Genomic DNA, 24,614 nt, shown 5'->3' on the forward strand with positions numbered 1-24,614 from the left:
TTGCAATGAAATCCAATTCGAAACGAGAATCCGATTTAACGAAACGAATAATAGAATCGAGTTTCCACATTCGGAGCCAATGGGCAAGGCTATGTGGAAGTAATTAGCTGCGTAGCTTGGAAGAGCTCAGGTGCTGCGACGACCACCGTTCAGTGTTCGGTATGAGCGCGAATCGAGCGCGAGTTCTGATCATTCCCGAATGCGAAAGAGGTTGATCCTCGAGGAATAGCGACATGCCGGGCAAGCGGATCAAACATGCCGTCTCCATGAAGCAGTTGGTGGACGTTTTCAAGATCTGCGATCCCAAGGGTACAGGAAAAGTGCGAATCGAGTATTTACTGGAATTGGCCACTCTTTATGACAATGATGGTTCTAAGGTACTTTTATTAACCTCAACAGCACAATACTATTAATAATTTCTAAATAATTTAGTAATTAATACAAATTATTAATATTTTTAAATCGATTATTCTGTGACATAGAAATGCGTAACTACAATCGAAAGTTTCTCTTTGTTTATGTGTGTGCCCATGACCAAATATTAATATCTGACCTATTTTTTTTCTATATTGTTTTGTTATCGTTTTTAATGAATACTTTAGTAAAAAGTGATTTAATGCACTCCCATTCAAAATACATTCTCACAAGTCATATATCAACTGCATTTATAATTTACAATAGTTATGTTTTGTATTGTTCTGTTATCACTTTTACTTAAAACATTAATCAAAAGTGTTTAATTCACATTATAAATGTAACATTGTACATTTATTATCTATTGTTAATGTAATTTCTTATAAATAATAAATGTAAGTCAAAGAATATCTCGCAAATAAAACATTTCTAATTCACAATTTGAGTGTTATTTTTTTATTGCTTTTAATGAAAACATTAATGCACTTTATAAAAATTCAACTAACTGAAAGTTAAATAATAAGCAAACTTTTAATTTTTTAAATTACGTAAAATATATTTTCATTGAAGCTAACAAACGTCAATTAAAATTATTCCGGAAATTATCCACATGCTTCTATATCTTTGCTTTTGTGGTAACGATAAATAAAGTAAGTAAGTAACAGCAAGCACGAAATCATATTTTTATACAACAAAAAAACAATGTTATACATATTTATTTATTAAAAATATTACAAAATATTGTAACGTTTCAAATAAATTTATTTTTTGAAAACCCATCCATAGCGATATGAAACTTATATGTGTTTCTGTGCAATTAATTTGAAGTATGTTTTGTAATACGTAAAATTAATCTTAAATTGTAAGTATTTACGTATGATTACATAAACGGTTAAAGAACCTTATGGTTAATTGGATAATGAACGTCACAAATAAATGTAGATAATAATACTCGTTAGTTTTTCAATAATTAAACGACATTCTTTTGTAGTCATTATCATGTATAAAGTTTCTAATCAACATTACTTACAATAAAATTATTATTTGCAAGCTAGACGAAAGTTAAGTATTTAGATGCAATTAACGGGATTCATAAATGTAAAAGAATTTACTAATCAGTTTTTCATTATTTTAACGCTGACTATTAATTCTTGGATTTGCTTCTCATCTAGTATATTCTTCGAAGTTTATTGACGATGTAGAAATATGAATCCTTTCTGTTCCTTTTTTTTATTGAATTAACAAATTTGCCAATTCATGCAAAATTCATTGTTGTTTTGTGTCACCTAAATACATTAAATTACTGAATTCAATAAGCCCCTATACAATTTTGTATACAGTCAAATTTGACGGTCTTCTAATATAGTTTATGCGTAAAAATACAATTAAATAAATAATTTACAATTTTATATAGCATTGAGATGTTTGTTAATAAATTGTTGATATAATGTTTAAAGAATGCGAAAAGTTTCGCAATGATATCACGTTTAGAAATTGCACGGTGCTTATGTTTTCTTTATAATTATCACTTGGCAGACACAAAGTGTTCAAACTTTGATCTACAATCTTTTACTAATTGTAAATTATTATGTGCTAACACGTTCTAATCATTTCAAATATAACAAGAAAACATTATGATTGTTAGAATTCAATAAATAAAGGTATTATTGTTGATTTTTTAAATTTGACTTCAATTAACAATGTAAAATTCAAATTTATTTTAAATAAATTATTGCATTTTTTAAGATGTTTCAAATGGTTTAATTTTATTTTTATTGGAATAAATAATTTTCTATGTATTTTTTCTAAATAATTTAAAGTTTCATTAATTATTTTGTTTTATATGAATTCTTATTATTTTTTATGTACTTTCTATGAAATTCAATCAATATTATTCAATCAAGATTTAAAGAATAAACCAATTGATTATGTATTTTTTTCATATTACGTAATTAATAGATGTAGCAAATTATACACACTTAACGCAAAATAAAAACTATATCTTAGATAACACTAGCAAAAAAAAACATCACACGTACTAAATAAATATTTTCCAATTGATTTTTGGCTTCTACGGTTTACTTTAATCATTAAACCGATATTTTTAGTCAATCCACATTTCTAAGTGCATTCGCTGCAAAATCTAATACTAAAATTTGTAAGTCTGCTTATTAGTAATAAAAACAACTAAAAAATATGATTTTGTCTTTTAATCTAATTAATATTTAATATACGCAACAAAAATTACAGCAATACCTCGCATAGTGCGGGTAATTAGTTCAGCACATATACTGTTAGAAACCGGATTAATCGAGGATTTTCAAACCGTACTAATCGAAGCCTCACTATGCGACGTATTGCTGTACACCTCTACAAATAATACTAATATACTAAAAGTTCTCTTTTGTATATTTCTCAATGATGTAACAATATATTTTTTTCAATATATACAAATACATACCACTTGCTTTATCCATGGAAATCTGTTTAGATTTTGAAGATCAACTAGAATTAAAAAAGCAGAAAAATGTTTATTTAATATTATCATAAATTCATATTCAAATTTCTTAATAAAATATGTATTTCTTATCATTATAAATAATAATAATTACATTTTCCGGATATTAATTCCATGTTAATTATAATATTTTTATTTTTGTTTTAAACAACTAAAATTTAAATCATAATTGGCAATTAAAATGTTTAATAATTTGTAAAAACTTACGGAACTTGCGATGTGCAGTGCAGCAAACTTTCTTCGGTTAGCTGAAATGTTTAAGTAAACAAGATATGTACATAAATATTTAAGGAATGTATATAATTAATGCTTTCTACATTAATCCGTATGTAACATAACGTTTAATTGAAATAGATCTGGCATTAAGTTATGCACATTACGTGATGCTGGATTTAATAAATATTCTATTTGGACTGAATTCAACTAATTACAAATCTAATTAGATGGAGGAAGTGAAGTTTAATGAGTCAACATTAAAAATTTAGATAACATATCAACGAACTTCGTAGTATGATTTTAGTGAAAACGCTGTAAAGTTTTGTTAAATTTGATTGTAAGAAATCTGAGTATATTTCATTAATTCAATTTTCCTCTAATGAAAATTAATTTTACTTTGTTAACTTTTTTATATAATTTCGTAAAAAAAATCATTCAATAAAATAGAACCATTTTGGACCAAAAAGCTAACCAAGGTTTTTCCGCCTTATAATATTTATTATTTTTGATCTTGAAAAAGAAATGGTATTTCGGTATGAATATAGACGTGTAAAGTAGGAAATTTTGTTTATTATCGAAAGCAATTTAAGATTCAAAAGTATGGCTATTTGAACTTATCAAATATCTCCAGACGCTAGATGACCTTTCTTGTTATGATTCAGGCCACTATCACTGCTGCGTTAAAAATTGAAGCGTGTACAAAATAAATGCCTAATGTATGAAATATTCAGTCAATTTGGATTTAAAAAACAAACATACCAAAGACCAAACAGTTAGCTTATCGTTGATTGTGGATACAAATGCCTCTTTAAAAATTGATTTTATTAATGAATTATCTACAGATTTTTAAATTTTATGAAATATTGTATACAAATGTGTGAAAAGACGTAAAGTAGTGAAAACTGTACAAATATTGAAAAAAAAATCAAAGAACCAAAGGATATTATAATATAAATGTTGTTGGTTCTGGTTAATATTATTATCTAATAAATAATATAAATTTATTAATGAATTAACCATAGATTTTTTAATTTTAAAATTGATGAAATACTGTTGTACAACAGTGGCGGGTGCTGAATTTTCAACCACAAAAAACACTGAGTATATATAGCAATTCAACATAATTTCCTCTATATTCCTCAAAATGTTCTCGCAAAGTCAAAAAAACAGATAGCATTTATTAATTTCTATCGATTTAGAGTAATTTCCTTGTTGTGTATTGCAATATTATCTTTAAATGTCTCACTAAAACAAATTCTATACGTGCACCCTTTCCTTTTTTTTAATTGTACAGTAGAGCATAGGTAAGATTGAAAGCATTCGTGCCTCTTTCATGCTTCACTGATGTTTAGATCAGAATATCCGTAAATTTCTATGTTTTAATTATTTTTGTTTGTTTGTTTGTTTTGAGCATATCTTCAATTAAACAATTGCAATCAGCCTCCGCTGTCAACCTACCTTCATTCTTTATTTGGTTACCACGAAAATGATTATCTTCGTACAAAGAAATAGACTAGCCAGCTCTTTAAATGATACATCAATAAACACTGTGTTTTAGTCCACGGTAGCTAAGTTAGAATCCTCATCTATCTGTAGTACTGAAGCACTTGTCAACTTGAGAACATAACCTAGAATACCACGAAGTGCGCATGCGCGAAGTAAGCATATCCAAAATTTGACTATGTGGCATTTGTACATGAAGAGTTTATACGAGATTTTCATAATTACTTAGGAAATATACAATTTGGATTAAAAATATACCGACAAAATGAAACCACAACATATTCTTAGTTTAATTATAGATAAAATTATTAACTAACAATTAATAGTATGTTATTAATGAATTACCAACTTTTTCTCTTTAAAATTGTTGAAATACTGTTTACAAATATGTGTGGAAAGACGCAAACTGACTGATTTAATTAAATATTTGTTAATAATTACAAGGCGAAACGGTATGGAAATTGCGTCGATGTTTTTGTGAAATCGCGCACGTTTGATATAAATAGATATGTTTATGTCCATTGCGACGGTCGGAGCACATCCGGTAGGTCACAGGTTGTTTCCGGTTTTCGTCGGATGCATTCCATTCGCATGACAACAAGCAAATAATTCTAATAATCCCGACAATTGTTTTTTCTCTCTCTTATTTTTCATTGCTACACTTAGGCTCACACCTTCTCGCTTTCCTTTGAGAACATTCTGACTCACACACTCATTGTTTTCGATCAATGATTATTCAAACATCTGCAACAACAGCGAAAACAACAGAACACAATATGCAGATCGCATATACATTTTTTTTTTGTAGAGATCCCAAATCCAATTAGCGACGAGAAACTTGTGTAAATGCAATCATTTCATTTTTCTTATATATCTATTTTTTTTCGAAATAACTATTAATTACTGCAGTTTTTTTTGCTATTGGAAACTTTCACGGTATGAGAGTAGGAATAACATTGTTACGCGTTTCGATCGGGTTAATTTGCGCTCTTTGATCCATATAACATCGAAACGAGTTGTAATAACAAAATTGTTGACGAGACAACAACAACTGCGACGCCCGTGTTTGCATTTCCTCAAAACCCAATTTCCCGGTTTGATTCGTGACTAATCATACACCTCGTTTCGTAAGAGGGAAGCAAAACATATAAATATGTTGTTCGAGCTCCGTTTCCGTGTTTTAATTAGGTAATAATATCGCATGATGATGATTGTTGTTTCCTATTTTTTTTTTGTAGGATTTGGCTTCAATTCTTCTGCAGCTGGATGCTAGAGGAAGCGGAACATTGACGTTCCGAGAGTTTTCCTACGGGATCAGAGCCATCTTGAGGCAAAGATATTTCCAGGAGAGAATATGCGCATTGAAAGGTAATTAAAATTATTATAATCACTTTCCAGAAAATCATTGTTTTATAGTTAATTACAATTGTACACGTTTGTTTCGCATCGAATTGTTAATCAGCTTAATTTGTGCGTCAGATAATACGTTAAGCTTCGTAGTTTTTTTTAATTTATTATTACAAAACAAATAAACACAACTTTCCATATCTTTTATTTGAATTTATGACATAATTGAATAAATTGTAGTGCACCTGAACGAATTGAAATGCACCTGAATAGATATTAAAAAAGCGTGAATGATTTCACTTTTCTGGTGTGCAATTGGGTCAGATACGTTGGAAATTGGTGTAATCTGATGATCGATTATCTTTCTCTCAAATTCACTACTTTCTCCTCCATGCATATGCAATTACACTAAATAGGTTTGTAAATTCGATTTATATGTTCTTCATGCACCGCAGTATATTGTGTTGCATAAAACTATAAATATTTGAGAAGTATTAGTTAAACAAACTTCTGATACTATAGAAGAAATATATTATTGATAATGGACAAACTATTTCAGAAATAGCTTAACTTAATACAAAATACATAATCTAAAACAAATTGATTTGTAAAAACAAAATGTTGTAAATGCAAATAAAAATATTACATTTTCATGTAAGATTCATTAACGTTTTCCTATTAATTCTGATAATAAATTGAATATAAGTTATTATCAAATCACTATACTAATTAACTTTTGCATGTAAATTAACATGAATAATAGACATGATTTTCTTCTAAAGACATGATTTTATTCTAACTTTATTTAAATATTTGTAAACTTTATTAATTGTACAACACATATTGCATTATAAAACAAAACTTTAATGATGGAAATAAATCTTCTTAAATTGAAAAATTGTATATTTATTTTACTAAAAAAATCGCTTTTTCTCAGAATGAAACTATTACTACTAAAAATTAGAATATTGAACTATATATAGCACTTTAAGGACTAAACCTGTATTTATAAAAAAAACTCTATATTAAGAATCTATAAATAAAAATATTGATGGAAATAATGTATCTGTTCACCGCTCATTTAAAGCTTATTGATTTCCAATTACATATATTATTTAAGTGTGTATTACGATTATTTAGCTATAAATAGTACAGTCTAAATACAAACATTCACGAATACAATAGTTTATTCGGAGAAAATTATGTAATATTTTATTTATTATTGGAAAACTTGTAATAAATTTAGTAGGAACATAATTCAGTGTTCTTGTAACGTTGAAAAAATGCCATTAAATAAATCCAAAAGTTCGGAGTAACGGTATATACTAAATGGAATGCGGAAACAATATTCACATTGATCATATCAGATATTGTATTCATAGTAAAATATTACGAAGAAGTAAATAATATTTTTTTATAGCCAACTAAAGATGTTATAATATTAACTACAGCAATAACTCGCATAGTGCAGCTAATCAGCCAATATCCCGGACTGTTTGAAACCGGACTAATCGAAATACTAAATACAAACAAAAATCAACTGTGTTGACTGTCTAAAGATCATTTTTAGTGTACTATTTATATAGAATTAATTTTTATTTTGATCAATTAAAATTAAAATTCAGTTTGTTTTGAAATATTCCAACCGGACTATAGTGAATAATTGTGTATTGTTCTAAATAAAACATCAACATATTATATAATTATATGAAGGAAGACAAGGCAATGTATTGTTTTTTTTAACTTTAGGTAAAAAAGCTATACCAAAATCATACAAAATGTTTGTTTCTCTTTATATAATATTATACGATTATTATAAGTGAACACATATAAAATATCAAAAAAGATGTGGAATACATTTATATACTATGAATTATTTACAAAGAGAAAAAAAAATACAGAAAACAAAATATGTTACCCATTAATTTGACGTATGCACTGAAGCTCCCTCAGTTTGGGAAGCACCTGATAAAATCACATCACGATACGGAATTCATCAATTTTATTTAAAAGAATAAATTTTAAAAAAATCGCTAATCTTACAAACCAATTGGAGAGCAACAAAACTCAATTAATCTTTTTATTTTTTAGTAAGCCGTGTACTTCACACCCCCGATTAGGGCCGAGGGTAATCTTAAACACATCTTTTCTTATTAACAAATGCATCCCGACAACGACTGTTACGTTTATTGTAATTATTCTAATATCCGTAAATAGCTTGATCTATTTTTGGAGGTGGGTTTGCCTGCAATAAGGGCTGGATTACTGACAGACTGATGCCCTTTTTTTTTAGGTTAGAATGTTATGTAGTTTCTGTGTCATCCAGGTTTCCCTAAACGCTAAATAATCTTTTGTAAATTGTAGAAAATACACTTTTTACATCTGTTAATATTCATTATTTATTTCCTTTTTTAATTCATTCAATTATTGGTTGCAATATTACTATAACTAATATATTTACAATATTTAATATAATACGATATGAAATTCATGTAAATAACCAAAATATTTCATTAAGATAATTACTAAATGTTAATTAAACATCGTTATATAATTAGCACATGTATATAAAGATTAGTGAAATCATAGTAAACCTTAATTAAATATATTGTTTATTGCCTTTTATTTTATATAATCTTTATTACTCAGACTGTCATTATTAATAAAAGCAGTTTTGTTCAATATTATGTAACATTTACGCTAATGTTATGTAATTTTGAATTATTGTTAACACTAATAACATTTATTACTTTATTTTGAAATCAAGTATGTTATGTATTTATATAATAGAAAAATAAATGTATATAATGTATTTCCAAAGAATATTCATTGAAATTCCGTCTAAAAGAACATTCAATTATAGTAATTTATCAATTTTCGAAATTCTATTAAAACATATTTAGATGCAACAAAATAAATAATAAAAACGAATTAAGGTTTGAATTTAAAAAATGCTAGCATAAATTGGATTTTCTAATACTGTTGAATGCATTATAGACAACCAAACATACCTAATTTTGAAAAATATTTAAATTATTTTAAGAATTTAAATTATTTATTTATACAAAACGTGTTAATAATTCAGTTAATTGGTATATTGAAGACATGTATTTGATTATTGGTATATTGATGTAGGCTACCAACTTGTCATCAAAAAGTATTTTCATATTGGCAATGTTTCCAAACACGTTTAAATTTAAAAATAGAAATAATCTTAGGTAAAAATTATAAATTTATATTTATTAAATTAAAATCAATATATATCATTAATGTGAAGAAATTTGATCAGAAATTGATGTAATTATTATACATTGTTACCGGCAACCAACTATACAAGCTACAATATAAGTTATTTAACAGGGAAATCTCGCTTAACGAGCATTTATCAAAATGAATTGTACGAAAAATTACTCGCTTAACGAGCGACGTTTTGCATAACGAGTGATGATGAGAAGAGAAGTCCCGGATTGCGCTCCTGCCACATAATTTTTAAAACTTGTGTACACATATTATATGTATTTTTGAATATATTTTACTAAACGAGTAAAAATCCGGAAATTTTGGAACGGATTAAACTCGTTAAGCGAGTTTCCACTGTATATGATTTGTTTAAATTATTTGGATTATATAATTATTTTTTTAAGATTAAATTATAATTATCTTAAAATTGAATTGTTGTTGTTACTATCTAATAATCACATTTTATAATTACGACGTTAATATTTGATGTTGATAGTTTTAATATACAAATAATTGAGAATATCAAGAGGATACACTTGAAAGCTTCTCGAAAAACACTTAAGACAATGAAACGTAAATGCACATCATCGCTTTCAAGGAAAATTGATTAGAAGCAATGTAAATTAATTAAACAATCCGTGAGAACTGCAGATAAAAGAAACGAGTAGGAAACAGCAACAAACAAATATAATGCAATCCTCTCTCTCTCTGTCTCTCGTCTTTAATAATTTCCTATTGCATGTGAGTTGCGAAATGGATGTAATAAATCTTTATGCAATTAGAATCGTTTTTGATGATGATGGGAATTCTTGGGGCAAATTATATAGTAAACAAGTGGAGAGGAAAACTTTTTTTTCTGTTTTCCTTCCTGCGCGCCACCTCTTTCGTATTCTTCTCCATGAACGAATGCGAGACATCTAACGAAATTATATAATGAATTTAAGTTCTGGTCTGATGGGTCCCCCGGTTATAAAGTTATTCTTCTTTAAGGTGGACGAATGAATCCGTTGGCGCTTCGTATCCGGTGATTTTTCAAAAAAAGTACAACCATCGTGAGAATGGAAATTTAATGACGAATGAATCGCCCGAAGTTCATATTATGATTTACTTCTTAATCAGCAATTTGCATTAGATTAAGTGCGTCTCTTCGTGGTATTATTCATAGTTAGAAATTTATTACAAAATTATACTTGTCATTTGGAACTACTGGTGACTAATAAAGTATAGACAAATACACTTAAAATTACGTGTTCTGATAAGTTGCCGTATTTGAAAACCATAATTATTGTCAAAGATAGGATAATCAATGAATATATTGTTTTTCAACAGTACGATCCAATTTGTTAATATACTCTTTTATTTATAATCGTCAAAAATACAACTAACTTACTTATGTTAGTGATGGTTATGAATGAAAGTCTCAACATTAAGATTGATAATGATAAATAGACAATACTTAATTATATTAATTTAATGAATTGTGATACTATCATTACATTCATATTTATTTGTTAACCAAGAACGTCAATAATATTTTATTAACAGTGGAAATACCCTGAAGCAAATAATTATCGATCACTGACTATGTGTGACTATGACAATTAACTATGTTTGTATTTCATAACAAATATAACACGAAATGGTTGTCAGTAGACACTATCTTCTCGTGTTATCCTCAATAGGTAGGTAGTATGAATAAAATGTAACACAAAGATGTTATTCCTAGATAAAATAAGAAAATATGTACAATACCTTGTGTAGTATGGTTAATCGGTTCTGCTAATATATTGGACTGTTTCAAACCAGTCCGGACTAATCGAGGAACTAAATATGAAAATTAACCGCACAAAAAAGGGTTGAATATAATAATGTTGTCTTCATCTTTTTATATTTTGATTCAAACTAAATTTACAAACTGGACTATAGCGAATCCGGACTAAGCGAGGTATTGCTGTATAATATAATTTCATCATTATTATGTCCTGTCTTTAATAACAACATTATTGAAAAATTGAGAAGATAAATATACACTTTTTTTTGTTTCAAAATCATCTATTATTATTGAAACGAAATACAAACGAAAATTTTCATGTAACGTAATTGAAGACTTATAAATAAAATAGTTGCCATAACCTTGACCGAATGCGCATACATTGTTATTAATTCAATAATTCTACAACATTTAAAATGAAACAAAACAACGAACATTCGTACACATCATTATGTAACATCAAAATAATAACTTAGATGTGAAATGAATTCAAAAATGGAAAAATATTTTATAATTGTTGTACATTATTCGAATTTTCATAGATAATATAAATCAATCTTATGAATTTGGGAAACAGTCTTAATAATATTTTGCGTTTGATTTTATTGATTATTTAGAGTAATTTATCAATTAATATCAATCGTATAAATGTATTACAAATTGAATTTATAAAATAAATTCTGCATATGTTTTGTGCATATAAGATTGGATTCGATTCAATGATAAACGTCGTAAAAGTGAAACTCTCGAATCACGATTATTTGCTTAAACTTTACAAACAGATTTCATCTTCTCAAGTGAATCTCCTCTTCCTTAGCATTTCAACGATTTATCCACTTCATGATCCATCTGTTGCTTAAGAAACATTACGTTCATTATAATTATATAACATCATACATTATAAAATGGATTATCTGTAAAATTACTATTTAAATTATTATATACAAATTATTTGACAAAATATTTTTTTCCAATTCAATTGTTATAAAAAATTACATTAAAAATATCTAATTTATGCAGTATAAAAATATATTTTCATATCTAATAACAAAAAAAAATAAAAATATTATTGTTTTTTAGTAAAACGCAGTAAAGTTGAACACACAACAGCACATACTGAGTATAGTAATTTAATCGATATTTTGTTCCACGTGCAGTACATAATGATATTCGAAAACTTTTTTTTCTGATATTTACTAGAATAACAACACGGTACATAAATGAATCAAGTGAAAATAATCGAAACATAAATTTAGATAAAAAAAATAATTTCACTGGAATTTGTTACGTATTAACAAGAAATTCAATAAAATAAAATGTAATAAATCTTAAATTTTTATTTCTACTTTTTTTGATATTTTATTAACATTTTTTATATTACACGTATATGGCCTACATCCCACACTGTTTGAAACCGCACTAATCGAGGAACTTAATATACACAAAATATGATAAATAGACTTGGAAAAACCGTATAAAAAAACAAATTATGTGTATTGATCCTTTCGATTTTATTCTGTAATATTTTATATATTTTTATTAACTACAGAATTCCGCGTTACTGATTACCTCGCATAGTAATTTGTTCGGTCAATATTGCGGACTCTTTGAAATCGGATTAATAGAGAATTTTGTAAAATTTTGTTTTGAAATTTTGTAAATTCACTATTGAATCCGGACTGATTGAAGCTACAGTATGCGTGGTATTTCTCTATAGTGAATCTGAAATGATCAAAGCCGCACTATGTGAGGTATTTCTGTAAGCATACAGTTTTTACATAAAATTACATTGATAAAATTCATACAAAAAAAAGTAAATTAAAAATAACTTTATTCAGTTTAATAACAACTCGTATACGGCCTACATCACACACTGTTTGAAAAACGTATAAAAAAAACAAATTATGTGTATTAATCCTTTCGATTTTATTTTGCTGATTTTTTAGACTGATCGAAGCCGTACTTTGCGTGGTATTGCTGTATTTTATTTAGGTGAAATATCTCTTCATAAATATAGTTACGTGTTACGTATAGTTACGTGTTACGTATAGTTACGTGTTACGTATAGTTACGTGTTACGTAGTTTAGTATGAGTCGAAAGTATTGGTTTAATTGTAAACTAGTAATGATTATTATTGTGTTGATAGATCATATGTGTGTATTATATAAAATATAGTTCCAAGTTCACTTCCTTGAGGTACATCATTGATAATTGGAAAACCGTGTTTCCGTGTTGATAATTTATGCTTTTATAATTTGTAGAAAGTGCATGTAAGAGTGTTGTCAAAACATGCAAGATGTTCGGAAAAGTAGAATTAATATGTTAATAACATTTACTTATTTCTTTCGTTATTTACTTATTAAATAAAAATGTACTTGTTATGAAATATGAATAAGTAAATAATAGGGGAATGCTGGAAGAATTGCGAACGAAGAGCAACGTTTTATGGATATTTCCAACACAATGGAAATGTGCAACAAAACCCGTGTCGAAATCGAACCGTGTGTGTGTGTTTGTGTTGACATTTGAGTGACCTATACGTGATGTATGCAACAACAAAAATTAATACACGAACGATGCAATGGACGAACGGATTAAAAAATAATAATAATGCACACACATGAAACATAGCTCACATTATTGTTTTCTTAGCGTTCGCTTTTCAAGTTTACCGAATCGAAAACGAGAACAAAACGAAAATTAAAACGATCCACGCAACAAAGGGATATAATTCCCACCGCCTGGACGGGTTTTTAAGATTAGTCGATTTAATAATAATGAACGGTGGGAAAGTCGAAATTGATTAAGATTCCCATCAAGAAAATTACTTTTGCTTTTCGCTCTTAATTTGATGCTTCTAATTAAATAAATCTGCATATTTGAATGAATTTATTACCAATTGTAATTAAAGAACTACTAAATATTGTTAATAATACATTAAATAGTAATAGGATATTGGTAAACATCAAACAGTTAATAAAAGGTGAGAAATGAAAAGGTTGTAAAAAATTGTTAAATCCCATAAAGCGCTAATTCTATGAAGTAACATAATCTGTACAGGTACACCATTTTCGAAATCCTAAACCTGTATCTATTATAATACACAAAATATAGATAGAAGATTCTTTTAAGTCTACCTGTTTATGGAGAGTTTAAAGCCAGGTTATTGCCTGAAAAGAAAGCAGATCTTCATGTTTTTATTATTTAAGAACTTTGCAAAATAAATTAAAAGAACATTTAATAGCTGTGGTTTACAGCAATATTTTATATTTTTTTTAACTATAGAATATATTGACCTAATATCGGGGACTCTTTGAAATCGGATTAATTGAGAAACTAAAAAAAAATGTGTACTAATGTTATAGAATTTATTTTTATTTAGCTGAATTTAAATATTGTTTCGAAAATTTCAAATTAATTATTGAATCCGGACTGATCGAAGCCTCACTATATTATTTCATGGTATTTCTCTATAGTGAATCTGGAATGATCAAAGTCTGCACTATGTGAGGTATTTCTGTAATCATACAGTTTTTACATAAAATTGCATTAATAAAATTCATGCAAAAAATGTAAATTAAAATTTAAGATTACTGCAAATTAAAACGCTTGATCGATCTACATTAAAGTTGCAGGTGTTAGCTAAAAACATGATATTATCATGATTAATCGAACGGCTTTAATCCGTTAGAACATACGGTTTTGTTTTTACTAATTTATATTCTTCGGTCGTTTATTTTCTTTTTCATCTAATTTCACTGTTTCGAAAGATATCTTACAACAGACTAAAACTCCACTTCCCGCACGATAGTTTTACTTATTTATATGCACAGATTCTGCCAGATTAGGATGTGAACCGACTTCCATGAAAACTAAATTTAACTTCTTTCCATCCGCAACCAAAAGTTTTCCACGAAAAATATAAAACCCGAACCGGCCGAGGTGTAAACAAGATCGTATTTTGTACAAAGAGTACTCATTCTGTTTACATTCGCGTTTAAATTCAAAGTCGTATGGATTTGTTTAAATTTACATATACAGAATACGGATGTTTGTATTGATTTTTTTTAATCATATATCGTTTCTTTAAGTGTATGTTTTCATACTTGAATGATGTTTATTGCTTCACCGATTTATACTAAACTTGATTTGCGTACGTAAATAATTGGATTTGGTAAAGAGTTTTATCAAATAATTAAAATAAACAAGAAATTTGATGATTAAATTAATAAAATTTTAAATTCAAATTAAAAATTATATATTAACTAATACATTTTCAATTAATGGAATTCTCTAGTTAACTTCATTAAAACTACAAGACAATTGTTATTTCTTTTCTCTTTAATTATTGTTTCCATGAAAATCACAAGAAAACCATACAATGAGAAAGTGTGTATTCAGCTACTAATTTTTATTTATAAAAAGTATAAGTACTTCAAGTAAAAGTGAAATAACTATTTGGAAGGAAGTATCGTAAAACGGAAGTGAAAATATATAACATTAATAATAATTGAAACGTTTCTCTTTTTGTTTAGTAAATATATTTAAAAAAAATCTATATTTTGTAACTAAACGATTGAATTCATTCTTTATAATTAAATTAACTCATTTGCAATAGTTTTCTTAACTTGTTTCATTCCTTGTTAATTACTGTATTCCGTATACATACTCTAAATTAATAATTGCTTGTTGTACTCTAACAATTTTAGTTAATTATTCTACTATATTTTTATTAGATCGCAATAAATTGTGTTTGTTTACATGTATATTTATATTAATTATATTAGAAGTAATATGAAAATTAATTAATTAGCAAATAATAATTCACATTTCCTTATTTCATAAGTCCAAAATATAAATTAATGTGATTATGTAATTTGTATATGAATGAATGAAAACAGTCAGCATTGCATTTCTAGTAACAATAAATATGTTTTTGTATTGACAAGGCAATGATTACAATAACCTTGATAAGAAGCCTATGAAAATAAATATAAGTAAGAAATAAAGGATTATTATAAACAATTTAAATGCAAAAAATATCAATGTCTTAAAAATTAATGAAAATATCAATTAAGTTTTTGAAAATTTATTTTGAATTTAAAATTTCATTAAGTTACAGTAATTAATATTTACGTTATATGATTTAATAACTATTAACAATAAGATGTCACAATTTTATGTCACCTTAAAATAGAATTTTCTTAATTGATTAAAAGGATTTGATTCATTGAAAAATGTATAGTTGAAACATAATTTAGTAGTAGGTAGTTCAAAAATGTAATATATACATTATAATTTTAGTAGTCCGAAGCTGTGAAATACTAAGTTATGCAGAAGTGGTGCGATGTACCTGTTTTATTTGGATAAGCTGTTATTCCTAGTTTTACTATTCAGTCAGGTTTTCGGTATTTTCACCAAAAGGTGCGGGTGATCGTGGTTTGCTGTAAGTGGAAAAGAGAGAGATAATAAAAAGATGGAGAGGAAACGATGGACGTGGATTGTGGAGCGCTCAACAGGTGAGCGCATCGAGTGCGCAAACGCCTCTCCTACTTTCCTACTACCTCGAAAAAGACCGAAAGACCTCTCCTCAGTTCGTTTCCATATTGTGAGTCAGGTGTATACAGACTCACCTTTACAGCCGTGTTATTTTTTTGTTTTCGTTTTATTTTTTCACTACTACTATTATCCACTGTTGCGTGTGTGTGTGCATTCTGTGCTTGGCATGTTCAACGCTGTCGAACATTTCGGTTCCCATTGAGAGTTGGTTGTAGTCGTCGATCCGTGGACGATTTTCAGTGAATGCCGCGAAGTGAATCTTCCTCGACGAGTTCATCGATTTTTAAAGAACGCCTCACGCATTGACGGACGAAAGAACAGACACTTTGGAGCACTTATTTATTTTATCTTCTTCGCTGCACCTGCGAGAAAACGCATCTGAAACAGGTAGAGTATACAATTTTCATAAACCGTGCGTTCTAAACCCTATTCTTAGATTCCTTCGGACAGGTTTCTAGAAAGCTCTGGATTATTGACAAAACAAGAATTTTACCTTAAAGTATTTGCGCGCCAAAACTTACCTTCAAAGACAACAGCTTAAATATATAACAATTTCGAAAATGATCAATAAAACACGTGTGGATACAACATATTTATCTATTTAAACAAAAATTAGGTTACTTCCTTTTTTTTTCTTCATCAGAAAAGAACTTATACGAATTTAATATCCAAATAGAATAATCCATATCCAATTAGATAAAATAATATTATTAATTAATGCTAAAAGAAACATTATAAATAATTATTGATATAATAATTGATTCCCTCAGGATATTTTTTTTTTTAATTTCAATCCATAACATTGGGAATAATTATAATTTAAAGGCAACAGATTAAAACGTGATCATTATAATGCTAACTAATCTAAAACTTGACTAATCGAACACACGTAAAGCAAATAAAATAACTATAATATCTATACAAAAAGAAATTACATTTGTAGATTTTGAATTTTATCATGTTATCACAATTCATTTTGAACGAAGGACTTTGCAAGTATTACCAATTTATATTCTTTTTTGCACGTCATTTCATACATAGTTACACAGCAAAATTAGGCTCAGTGTAAATCTGCGATAATGCAAAATATTTACATGTTATACATATTTACAACAATTCATAGTTAAAAACGTTGTTTTAATTAAATAATTAGATTTCAAACAGATGAATCATAATTACAAACCTTAATAAAAGTTGTTTGTTTTGTTTACTTTTATTATGCATTCGATTTTCATAATGTTTGATTTATTATTTTTTTTATATAAACTTAAATAAATCAATGTAAATATAAAATACATATAATGAAATCATTTATTATAAATTGTAATTCTTGTTCTTTAGATTTTCATAAATTTAGTTTTATAGTATTAAGCTAAGAAATTATGAATGAATCAGAAGCATTATTTATTTTGCTTAATTAATATCTACATAGCTTCAAAGAACGTGAATTATTCAAGAACATTACAATCTACATAATAAATAACAACAAGAAACGCAATGGTTGATTAAAGATTCAGTAATATTCTTAACATTATTTGATCTCCTTATAACATTAAATTGTTTACTTATGTCCATTCTATTAATTAGTTGACAGAGGAATAGAGATCACCCCATTGCTTAACTATTAACTGAAATGTCAATTGTGCATTAAACATTCGCGCAGGAAATATAAAAGCAACAAGTCTATAATACATTGAGGTTTTCTTTCATTATACTTCAACCGTTGACTTCTTTTGCACCGTGATTTGCTCTTTTCTTTATAAATAATACAATGAGAGTATATGGAATATAAATGAAATGAATTTGAATGCCCTTGGATTGAACGTATTTTGAAATGTAATTGAAACACTCGTCCTTGTTCGCATGTTGCTTCAATGCGGAAAAAAACCTGTGTCTGCCGTGTAATTTAAATCAGAGTCGAAAACACTTTACAGCTAAAACATGTCTGTCAAAAAGTGATTCTAAGTCACAATTATCACATAAATATACTATAACAGTCATGACTTATTCATCGTATTACGTGAGTTTTTTTTTATAATTGTAAACAATGTGAATTTATACATTTCTTGGTAAGAAACTTGTTGTTTTCTTTAATAGTTATAATAAAATAACTATTCTATAAATATAATAATAATTAATAATTCATAGAATTATATAATTTACATAAAAATATTATTTTATATTGTTCTTGATCACAAATTGTTTCTTTAATAGTAAACAGATGAATTTAAAAGAAATTATCCTATAAATATAATAGTTATAAAACATAAATTATATTGTACAAAAATTATATGAATTCCTGTTGTTATTCTTAAGTAACTTGTGTTTTCTATAGTAGTAGAATAGAGTTTACAGGCAAATTTCAATGATTATCGTTTATTATCGTTTTCACTAATTACAAAATATCTCTTTGAATACAAGCGCAATTGGATGATTCCCGAGTTTCTTCAAAACGTAAAACTTTTACTGCACGTAAATCGATAATGCTTAAAAATAGCTTTGATCCCGTGCATTTAGTAACCGTGAAGTCGACCGGTTGTTCTTCGCATGAAGGGATTACCATGAGTGTAAAACTTACAGAGTTTCACATTGACATACTGGATGGGGATGAGTTTAATACGCTGTAACGCGTAAAGTCCATCCAGTTTTTTTTTTAAATTTTTTGATACAATCAAATATTTAATGGATTGATTTAATAACTAGATTAATAATTTTAAACTTAAAAATAAGTTACAAATTTTTTTTATTTATATTTGTACAAAAGAATTTTTCTTAAACCAATAAATTGTAACAAAAGTTCCGAACAATTTCTTTTAATTATATAAATTACTATAATGAACCAAAAATTATCCATAAAATTATTGAATTTAGGTCATTTAGTATTACCAAATTTGAAAAAAAAAATGCTTAATTTGTTTAATTCAAATGCATTAATTCATAATGTTAGATCAATTGATAATTCCAAATTTTACAAAAAAAAACAAGTCATACATTCATTTGAAGCCATTCAATAATTCATATCCTGTCTACAAAGTGACAACTTGTAATGCTATGGTTTTAAGGGTTTCTTTTTTTACGTTCAGTGTCTTATAGTCGATGTGGGTTGAAGCCATTGTATTTGAACACAAGACACATGGCCGTGCATGCATAAGTGGAGGAGATCTTTCCGGCATTCAATGGCACCAGACCAGACCTACGTGCATTTGTATAATACTACTCAACTTCATCTGCTCCCTTTACGTCCTTCACCGTCGGCGTGTACCTAAATTATCGTGTGGCTTCAGAACATGTCCAGACGTAATTATCATAAATTTGCCACAAGTTATTCTCACGTAGTCGAGACGTACAATGCAGAATTATCCCACATAATAAGGACCAAATGTCATGCACCAAATGGTATCCGCAGCAAGTGCTCCTGTTTATCATCATCATCAAAGAAATATATTATGGTCATTTAGCAAAAGTGTTTTTTTTTTCTTAACAAGAAGATAATAATATACAGCTACGAGTATTCGTGTTTCGAGATCTGCTATGTTATATATTTGTGTTTACTTTAATTGTATATATTACCTTGTATCCTTGTATCCGTTATTCTATGAAATATCTAACTTTAACTTTATTTTTGAAAACTTAATCATTAATTAATATAATTTACTATGTATATTACTTAATGTTACAGAAAATACTTACTCACGGTAGATTGATTTTATAGTTTTATGAAGAAAGCAAAAGGAGATTAGTAGAGCAACATTATTATTGTTTTCTATTATTGTAATTGTTGTTATCGAGGAAATAAAGGGAAAACAGAGTAAAATGTATACATATAAATATAGCAAGGAAGTCAATTGGAGTATGAAATGGAGTAGAAATCGTCCGGATTTCTAGTAGACGAAATAATAAGTAAAATGGTGGCGCGTTGCGGATGATATGGATCTGGGTAAAAAGTTTCTTTCTGGCTTTAACCTTGGCTAAATAAAGAGAGAAAGAGAGTCAACGAACGAATGCACGGCTCAGTCGTTATATGAAGATTACGACGCTGCTTGTGACCCTTTCCGTTCCTCGCATTCCGTTTCTTCTCGCCAGTAGAAAATGAGAAGCCTCTCAGGTATTTTACCTACCTACCTACGAAACGATGACTCATTGCCGTGTAACGTAATACATTTAAATATGCCCCCAAGAGGAAGAAGTAGAGGACGGACTTGAGTAGTAACAGAGACGGCAGATGCAGTCGGAGTTATTCGGCTGAAGAATTTCCAAACAGTTTTCTCACATTCGACGCATTTTCATGATTATTTATACATAATATGCAGTCCAGTGCAGTCCTCATTATGAAATAAGCTCATGGTCGATAGACTATCAGAAATAACAATCTAGAAAATGATTATGCATTTATCTGAACAATACATCAAATTTTAATTATAATTTGAACAGAAATTATACAATTATTTCTAAAAAAAAATAAATACTATCATTAACTTAAAATAATTTTGAAGGTTTCAACAAAAGGACTATTTCTACCTATTATACAATAAAAAATACAGTAAAATGTGTACAATTATATATATATGAAAATTATTATTCATTCTCTACAATCCGTCAAGTTTGATAACATTATATAATTATTTATAAAAAGAAACTTATTAAGAATATTGAAAATAGGAATAAGTCAATAATCTCTTTTCATTAAAGTTTGATTATATAATTATTTACAAAAATAAACGATTAATTTTAAAATATTTTTGAAAATTGAAATAATAAATTATAATTAAATATTAATAAAAAAATTCACCAAGTAGAAATTAATTATGATTCATTAAAATTGTTTATAAACTTGAAGCTGCTTTGTTCCATTTGCTTCTTAATGATGTTTAGATGAACATATGTTCAGGTTATCAATGTTTTGATGACTAATGCCATTGTTAAAGTGATAAGTAGTAAAAAAATACATTACTCACCAATTACCATAAATTGCATTCATTCTACTCGCTCTAAAAAAATATAAGAACAATGTTACTATATAATGCTAGTATCATTTTAAGCAAAACAAAATTATTGTTTTGAGTAATTGAGTAATTTGGTAACTTATTACTCGATTCAAACCGATTTCTACTAAGGTTCAAGTAAAATTTCAAGGTCTTATGTAATATCCTTTTAAATATCAGTTAATCTTCATATTTCTTCAATCATTTGATGACATGTTAGATTCAACATGTAAATTAAAATCAAACAATAAAATATTAAAAATTTATAATTTAGACACAATAGTTTGACCAGATTTCCAGTATATCCAGAACATTATAAAACAACACACAAATATTTCAAAATCTGTGAATATTGTTTAAAAGCGACTATAAGCTTTTAATTTCATAATTACTGTAAGTATCATGAGTGAAGTAAATATCTTATTTGCAAAATAAATCGTAAAATCCACAAAACAATTTGTATCGATTAAAATATGTATATAAATATCAAGTAACACGAATGAAATGCGTGATGTAAATGATAATTATATACTGGAATGAAAATTTAATTGAATTTGAATAATTTTAAAGCTAGTTCTTGAATGAACAGCGAGCGTTTTCTTTATTTTCGTGAAAGTGAATTTAGAGGAATTTCGTGAAAGCGTCGTCTTCACATCGGTTTCGACTATTTTCTTTTGTTTATTGTATGTCTCTTATTCATACACTTTGTTTTTTTTGTGTTTAGTTGCTCTTTGTTTTTGTTATTGGGTTTAAACAATTTAACGAATAAAACAAAAGAGAGAAAAGTTACTATCGGCGCAAATAGAGCCCAACAAATTTGCATAAATTGCACGACGGATTTAAATACTTTATACCTTTCGTCATATACTTGCATATATATCACTGTGTGATAACCTAAATTCGTCAAGAATGCCGTAGTATTGTAGTAAAAGCATTTCTCTTCAAATTGCGTGCTTTCTTTTTTTTTCTCTCTACGCAATGCAAATATTGTACAAATTATATAGTAGTTGAGAAAAAAAATCTCAAACAATCTAATATGTACTTCTATAACTAAAAATACAGTGTACACAGTCTTTTACAATAATATTTAATTAAAAATATAAACTTTTAAATTAATATTGGTTATTAAAATTAATGAAAATTTACTTTTTCTTTGTTTAATTGGAAATAAGTAATTTACAAACAATTATATGTATTAATTTTATTATTTATTTATGTTATTACTTTTGAAATCGATTTTTCCATTTTATTAATTTAAATATCTAACATAGATTGAAAATAAATTATATTGAAGCAATCATTAAGAAAACGTATTTGAAATAATTAATTTAATAATAATTATATGCATTCATATTAATTGTCGATATATGAAACAATTTATTTTATTATAATTATATTGGAAAGGAATTAGATTAACTCAAATTTGTATTTTATTATCTTACAATTTCATATGTAGATAAAAACATTTTCGCATTGAAGCAATCATAAAGTAAGTGTTGGTATGAAAAACCAATTATTCGATTTTTAAAGAATATCTGAAAGTGAAAACGCTTATTATTCGACTTTTAATACATTTTCACTGGATTTTATATTAAACGTATCAAACATAATCAGAATTTTATTAGAGTACAAATTAATATTAATACTGTGCAATTCGAATTACAAAAATTGTACCAAAATCACCAATCCAATTACAATCAGCGGTTTTTGTTGCTTAACTTTATTATTTATTAATTGTTTGATTTGGTCCAAAAGTAAATTGATATTTAAAAAAAAATGTAATAAGTTTAAGTATATTATTTTAATTTAAAGGGTGTAAATATTGATGTTAATAATCCATGAATGTATATTTATTTTATTTATATTCAAGATTTTTTATTGCAATTTTTGTTCTTTTTATTCAATTATTAGAAAATGTATATATTTTCTTCTTACTTTAATTTGTTAAATAAATAAATAGGTAATTTTGGGTATTATATTTTAGCACTAATCCAATATATTGTAGAAAGTTCGAAGAAGCTTAATTTAGTCTAGACATTACGCTCTTGACATTTTTCTACTTTAAGATTTTGCAGGAAAGATAAGATAAAAATTTTACAGAATGTAGGAACTCGAGATTAATGTCACAACTTGGGTGGCAAATATATTGTGAAGTAGCTAAAAGCTCTTAAACTATTGCCCCTAAATGCTCATAAATATTCTGCTAAAGAAGAATTGTTGGTGATTTCATTCGTGATTTACTGGAGTTTTTTTTTCTCTAAAAAAGTGTTTGTTTTCTACATAAATATTATTAGGTTATTACAAATAAAAGATTCTTGATCCAAAATTGAATACTGAATTTGTAAATTAAATCATATGTGTATAAAGTTAAAGAAATATTACATTACTGTAACATTTGCTGTTTATTTGTTTATTGACTCTTACAAAAGTTTTACGTTGGTAATTATTAAGAAAAACAATAAAATTATCTTTGTTAACATAATAAGTATTTGTGAATGAGGAAGGAATTGAGTGAAGTAATGATATTGTCTTATTTTATGATCAGGAAAAGAGCAAAAGAAGGATACACTTTTCATCTGGTCGGTGCGAATGACTATTAAGAACTCTTAAGTGCCGAATGATGGCTTCCAAATTTAGGTTACGACACTTTCGAAATTTTTATTTTTAGCGTTTCCCTTTCGAATTTCCCTAATTAATGAAACGACACCGACTCCGTAAACATCGAAATTAATGCAAGGAAAACACGTGAAACATGTTTCTGCACGATGATATCTTCTATCCTATTTCCAATTCAAACAAATAAAATGGAATGCATTCGAAGTCGTGAGAGGTGTTGGATTACACAGGCATCCGGTTATAGGAAATTGAAATCAAAACCGAAATGCGTAATTTCATTTTGTTTTTATTTTTAAATATGATATGATATAATTCCGTGGGCGTTGACTTCTCCGTTACATTACATTTTGAAACGGTTAATCGCAAAGGTTAAGCCCGTCGTGAGGTTACTTTCTATAGTCTTCTTGCATTTTATGCTTTTGCAATCGATTGCAGCTCGAGGACCGG

General features: G+C 27.2%; 1 protein-coding gene and 1 long non-coding RNA gene across 6 annotated transcripts in view; one reads left to right on the top strand and one right to left on the bottom strand.

The window, feature by feature from the left end:
* Nucleotides 1–145: 145 nt before the first annotated feature.
* LOC108565809 (rab11 family-interacting protein 4) overlaps nt 146–24,614 on the top strand; it is a 48,373-nt gene continuing 23,904 nt past the window's right edge. For 4 of the 5 annotated variants that reach the window (XM_017925427.1, XM_017925428.1, XM_017925429.1 and 1 more), the window contains exons 1-2: nt 146–377; nt 5,890–6,019. In XM_017925427.1, the coding sequence (XP_017780916.1) occupies nt 234–377; nt 5,890–6,019 (274 nt within the window). In that variant the 5' untranslated portion in view covers nt 146–233. Of the gene's footprint in view, nt 378–5,889; nt 6,020–16,596; nt 16,957–24,614 lie in introns of those variants that run through there. The other variant, XM_017925430.1, reaches the window with a different exon arrangement.
* LOC108565812 lies at nt 2,890–8,332 on the bottom strand. Its single transcript, XR_001891186.1, has 3 exons — nt 7,917–8,332; nt 3,140–3,180; nt 2,890–2,919 (listed from the first exon to the last, which is right to left on the bottom strand). It is a non-coding gene; the product is annotated as an uncharacterized LOC108565812 (long non-coding RNA).

The sequence above is a fragment of the Nicrophorus vespilloides genome, unplaced genomic scaffold, assembly GCF_001412225.1.
Source record: "Nicrophorus vespilloides isolate i.1.1-1 unplaced genomic scaffold, Nicve_v1.0, whole genome shotgun sequence".
Lineage (NCBI taxonomy): Eukaryota > Metazoa > Arthropoda > Insecta > Coleoptera > Silphidae > Nicrophorus > Nicrophorus vespilloides.